The sequence below is a fragment of the Propithecus coquereli genome, unplaced genomic scaffold (genome assembly GCF_000956105.1).
Source record: "Propithecus coquereli isolate 6110/MARCELLA unplaced genomic scaffold, Pcoq_1.0 Scaffold513, whole genome shotgun sequence".
NCBI lineage: Eukaryota > Metazoa > Chordata > Mammalia > Primates > Indriidae > Propithecus > Propithecus coquereli.
Window position 1 is genome coordinate 472,884 of NW_012150986.1, and position 6,258 is coordinate 479,141.

Here is a 6,258-nt window from a genome sequence, read left to right on the forward strand (position 1 = left end):
TCTCTCTGATTTCCGGCCATCTACCTGGGTGACCCGCAGAGTAGAGCCCGAGGCGGGGAGCTGCAGCTGGGGTCTCCGGTGACCGGGACCGCGGCGGCGGCCCCGCAGGCGGGATGTTTCGGGATTTCAGCGTTTGGTTGGGCTTGCAGCAGCCGGCGGCAGGCGGTGGGCAGTCCGAGGGAGAATGGCAAGCCAAGCAAGACGCTCCAGCCGAGCAGCAATCCGAGACGGTGGCGGAGCCCGCGGAGGAGGAGCGGGAGGAAGCGGGGGACCGGCAGCTCCTCCACCAGGCCAAAGGCCTGGGCAGTGAGTGTCCCCTGGACAGCGGGGGGTTGGGGGCGCACTCCTCCCCTACGACATCCCCGGGGCGCTGGCCGGGGTTTGGGGGGCGTCGTGTGGGATGAGAGGCAGGGGAGGAAGGTGTGTCTGTGTAGGTCAGTCCTCTCCGGGTTGGGAGAGATTAGTGAGGATCTGGGCAAGGCTGAAGCTTCACGTAGCAGTCAAGTCCTTTCCCTGAAGTTCTTGGTGACAAGTCACTCTTTGCAAAGTTTGTAAACATTGGAAGCAGGTCCACAGGAAAGCGGTGTGGTCCGACGTCCTCGGGTTGGACAAGGAATCTTTTTTGTTCAACTCGCAAACTTTCACCTTCGCCCCCACCCGCCAGGACCGGGAACGTTGGCGAGCTTCGGTTGCTTAGAAAGTGCTTTTGGGGCAAACATGTTGTTCCAAGTAAATTGACAGATACTGAATGTCCTTCCTGGTCTTCTGCTTTTTAGGTACAGAAGGACCTTTTTCCTTAAGGTGGGAGAGGAGATGCCAATTGCCTGCTGTGTGCAGGTTGCAGTACCAGATGTGTTATGATACCTCATTTCATCTGTTAAACACCCCCAATGAACTGGGGGAACAAGCCCAGAGTTACTGAGCCAAAGTTATAGTAAGTGGTAGAAGTGGAATTTGAAACTAGATCCATCTAATTTCAAAGCCCATGCTCTTTCTGAGTTTATAGTCTAGTTAAAGAAAGGGGAAAATAATAGGCATGAAGAATATAAACACATGCTGTAGTACTCTGATTCTGAAGAGACCTTGGTGGGCTTCAGTAGTCACAGTGTCTTTGAGGAAGTGTGCCCTAAAGCAGACCAGCATTACAAGTGAGAGAACTGCAGCAAGGGTAGATATTAAATTTAGCAAGTATTTTTAAAGAATCTGCTAAAGAGATAAAGGGGAATAATGGGGGAAGAGAGAAGCCTCAGAGTGGAGAAACACATATTTGAATAAGAAAGGCCCTGACATCCAAAAAGTATACAGTGCGCAGAGGGACAGGTAAAACAGACATAATCTCAAATCAAAGCAGTGCATAATCTCAGCCCAAGGCCCCCAAATAGTGCACAAGAAAAAGAAAACTAAGTGCTATGCAATAAAATCACTAAAAAGGGAATGACTGTTTCTCATGTAGAAAACTGGGAAGGGATGAACTTGGAATATTCAAGACGTGTGGAGATGAATTTGACTAGAGCTGAGAGACACGTTAGGTAGTTGGGATAGATAAGATTGGGACTCCGTTAGGAAAAGCAAGATAGAGGTGTTTACTTCATAGAAAACAGCCATTTTCATTTATCATGGGAATATCAAAAGTGGCTTCTTGGCCGGGCGCAGTGGCTCACGCCTGTAATCCTAGCTCTCTGGGAGGCCGAGGCGGGAGGATTGCTTGAGCTCAGGAGTTCGAGACCAGCCTGAGCAAGAGCGAGACCCCATCTCTACTAAAAATAGAAAGAAACTATATGGACAACTAAAAAAATAATTAGCCAGTCATGGTGGTGCATGCCTGTAGTCCCAGCTACTCAGGAGGCTGAGGCAGGAGGATCGCTTGAGCCCAGGAGCTTGAGGTTGCTGTGAGCTAGGCTGACACCATGACACTCTAGCCTGGGTGACAGAGTGAGACTCTGTCTCAAAAAAAAAAAAGAAAAAGAAAAAAAAAGTGGCTTCTTAAAACTTAGAGCTTTATCGTCAACTTGAAACCTCGTGTTTGTATTTAGTAATAAAGACCTCTGAATATTTTCTAATAAATGCAATTTTTATATGGATATCTACTTTGAAGCTAATGCTGCCATCTTTCTTTCCTCAGCAATTCTCTTTTGATATTTGGGAAGGCTGTAGTTAGATGGAAGAACCCTTTTGTTTCTGAAATTTATGTGATTTTAGAAAGGTGTAAAGGTTCTAATTCATATACAAACTTTGAGAGAGACAAGAGAGATAATTTTTTTTATTTCTACATAATGATCCTAAGAGATATATTAGCTTTAAGAAAACCTATCTATGTTTTGAAAACTGAAATTAAACGTCTCTGAACCTGACTCCCAGAGGAGATGAGTTTCTTCAGTCTTTGGAAATCTGCATGGAATCTCCTAGGAACCCATTTGTTCTACAAACACTTGTTGAGTGCCTGCCTTCAAGACTGGACCCTAAATACTTCCTGGTTTGTGGTGACCTATTATTTATAAATTTAGGCAACTCACCAGTTACCTGTGGTGGACACTCCGGCCTACATTCCACTCCCTCACCCAAAACCAAGCCTTCTGATCCTTGGCCCTCCCTCCTGATAGACTTATGACCTATGATCACTGCCTCCAAAGGAAGCAACAGTTTATACTGGGAAACTAGCCTAAGACCTCCTCCCTACTGCCTCCCTGAAGGCCCCATGCCCCAAAGTATCTTTTCTTATCCAGGGCAAATTCGTTTGTTGGTGTTTGTTAAAGTCAACCAAATCAGAGCTTTATCTGTACTCTTTCTTAAAAAACAAACAAACAAAAACCTGTCCCTCTGGGAGTGTTAAATACCTGAGTCATTAACACAGTTTACATCAAGGGAAGGGTGGCCAAAGATGAGCTTTGGCTTTTTCAAAACCATCCCTAAGACCCGTCCATGCCCAGGAATGGAGGAAGGGCCGTCTCCTCTTCCCTCTCCTTTTAAAAGTACTATGCTGTGAAACTATGTTAATTAGGCCATCATCCTTTTTTTCTATAGGGAAAATATATTCCAAGTTCCTGGTGCCTAACTTGGAAACTAAGAGGGCTCCAAAAGTTAGTGTGTATGTAGGAAAGTGTGGGTCTGCTTTAAGGTAAAACTAAAATATCTAATTGAGTTGTGATGACAAACTCAGGTTTACAATGCAAGCGGTCAATGGCTTGCATCCTCATGGCTTATGAACAATATGGAAATGGTGAGAACCCTCCCAAAATCCAAGTTCCTAGATGCCAGCCAGTGGCCAGCCCTTCTAAGGACAGTGGTTCTCAGGCCTGCCATGTTAACTCTTTTCTGTAGAATTTCCAAGATGTCTACAGATGGGAGGTTCCAGGGTTGGTTCCATGGCTTAACAATGTGATCAGGGAACCAATCTCTTCCTGCTCTTCCTCTCCTTCATTCACAGTGAGTTGGTGTTCACCCTCAGGGTGGTCACTTCAGGCTCACAAGGCAACAACTGCAGCACAAAGGGAGGAAGGAGACTCTCCCTGCAGCTCCCTTTTTATTAGGAAGAAAAATCTTTCCCAGATGCCACCTTGCAAGTGTCCCCTTAAGTCTTTTTGGCCAGAGCTGTCACATGGCTTTTCTAAGCTTCAGAGGACTCTTAGAAAGCAAGTATCTGGCAGACATCCTGGAAGAGGCGGTGCCATCACCTTGGTTAGTGTACACTTGTCAAGGTTCATTCTCTGAGGCTGGTCACATAGGCACCCATCAAAATTGGGGTGGTTTTGGCAAGGAGGAAGGAGATAGCCTATTAGCTAGGCAGTCAGCAAGGTCTGCCCCTATCATATTGGCCAAATCGTTTTTCCTCTGTGAGCCTCAGCTTCCCTTTCTGTGAACTGGGCAGATTATACCTACTCTTCTTCCCAGGAAGGTTATGAGAATAAAATGACATAATGAAAAAGAAGGTAAAATAACTGTTAGCTATCTGCCCCAACCTTCCATAAGGTTACTAAGTCACACTCACAAATGTTTGAATTTGACTTCCGTTTCTTCTTTGGCACTGCTTCATTTCAGATCCTCTCTTTGTGCTTAAGTTCCTGAAGTGGACATTGTACTCCTGTTACTTCCTGTTAACTCTTATCTTAGTCTCTATTTTTCCTAGCTAGATAAAAGCTGTCTTTAACTCGGTGTCAGCTGATCTCTTTGCAAAATTAATAAACTATTTCTCATCTTTGTGGGCTTCTTACCTGAAAATCTCTCGTCATGCTCTTTTGCATCTCACGCCCACTAACCTTGGGGTTGAGCCACTCTAATTACCCTCAGGAGGCACTTCTCCCTCCATGGTGGTGCCGTCACCTCTGTTTAATGAATAATCTTGCCCCTCTTATTATCTTTGATTTTTATATTTATTTTGGTTTAGAAATGGACATTCCTTGAAGGCAAGAACTGTGCTTTCTGGAACATTCAGTGTATACATTAAACTCTACCCACAGAGTCATTAAAATCTGAGAATTGAGATTATTGTGCTAAAATACCAGTTTTTAAATGACAGTTCTCCCTTAATATAAAAATGACAGTTTGAATTTAAAATGTATTGCAGAGGAAATCTTAAAAGGAATTTCTTTCTAAAAGAACCCACTTTTAGAACTTTAGATTTCTTTGTCTGCAAAACGTAGTTTTACAAAGTAGTGTGGCCGTCTGCCCATTTCATCACACCAGTGTAGACGAGTCATAACCAAAGAGAGATGAGTGACCTCCCTAAAGCTCAGCATTTATTATGTCCTCCCCATTCATCCATTCAACAAGTACTTATCAGTCACCCACTGGCAATACAGTGGTGAGTCAGACAGCCTTGATCCCTGCCCTGATGGGGCTTAGGATGGGCCTGCAGTCTAGCTGAGAAGACATTCACCAAGTAATCGATAGAGTGTTGTGGAGGTTGTTGATTGGGCAAAACAAGATCGGGAACACATCTAAGAAGCCCTCATCCTAATCAAGGGGCCAGGGAACATTTCCCAAGGAGAAGTGGATATTTAAATGGAGACCTACAAGGTGTGTAGAGTTAGCCAGATAAAGGAAGGGCAGATAAAAGTGTTTCAAACCCAGAAATAACATAGATGAGGCTTCCTTGGAGGTACTAAAGAATTTCCATGTGGCCACGTGAATGTAGACTAGGGGGGAGAATGGTGAGGACAAAACCAGAGATAAGTAGCATCCTGTGGTCTAGTCCTGATGGGTCTCGTGATCGACAAAGGAATGCCACTAGACACAATGGGAGAAAGTAGACTGTTTAATGGCAAAGGATGTGGGAAGTTGGGGAGAGGGTCATTCAGATCGGGAAATAATACTGTGAGTTGTTCCCAGACGCCCGTGCAAGCTGCCCGCTTCCCGGGAAGTGATACCACCACAGAGTGAGCTCTTGTGCAGAGCTCCCTTTGCCATTCTTACCAGGCCTTCTCCCTGCCAGAGTGTCGTGGTTTCCACCTGCCTACCCCCTCGACAGGTGCAAGTCACAGAGGCAAGACTGCCTGAACATGTGGAATGTTTCTTGCGAGATGAGGACGCCAGTTGTTCACGAGCATCCCCCAGCAGGTCCAGCCACAGGACCTGCCTCGCGTCTCTTCCTGCAGCCCGGATTCTGTAGAGTGTGGACTTTGAAATGATATTTGTCTACACATGGGCCTTTATATTATAGCGCCACAGAGCCTTAACACATATGTCTTTTCGGGTCTTCAGGAAAGCTGACTCTGTGGTTTGGCTTTGTGAAGGTGAAAGTTTGTGTGGTCTGGTTTTAATCTTGTTCTACATTTTTGCTCATCATTTCTTAAGGATTTATGTTTTTATTAGGGCTTGCCAGATTTCTATTTATTATTAAAAATTCTCCCAGATTTATCATGGGACAGGTTAAACTAGGAAAGGAGGGACATTTTTTGTTTGCACAGGAGGGAAGGAGAAAATAAAGATGGGGTACTTAGGGTCTAGAAAGGAAGGAAAGTATAAAGGAGCCTTGTTCTTATTCGTAAAGTAGGAGGGGAGACTGTTTACTGAGATAAGTTGGAACTAGGGACTTGAGGACCAGAAAAGTTTGAGGCAGCTCTTGGGGGGACTATGCCAATGATCTTCGAGAGTGATGAATTATAGGCCCAGTGTGGAGGGCCAGTCCCCCAAAAAAGCACTATCAGTGCTTCCCATTCCTTGTTTCAAGTCCTTATTAACAAGGAACGTGCCCTAACATTTTAGATCCTTATGAGATCTCTTTAAGGGAAAAACCACAAATACAATAACCATAGACTCTTT

The 6,258-nt window shown here is 44.9% G+C and overlaps 1 protein-coding gene across 1 annotated transcript in view; it reads left to right on the forward strand.

Moving 5' to 3' along the window:
* SYAP1 (synapse associated protein 1) overlaps nucleotides 1–6,258 on the forward strand; it is a 39,462-nt gene continuing 33,204 nt past the window's right edge. The window contains exons 1-2 of the mRNA XM_012656626.1: nucleotides 1–306; nucleotides 5,698–5,735. Coding sequence (XP_012512080.1) covers nucleotides 114–306; nucleotides 5,698–5,735 — 231 coding nt within the window. The 5' untranslated portion in view covers nucleotides 1–113. The remainder of the gene's footprint in view (nucleotides 307–5,697; nucleotides 5,736–6,258) is intronic.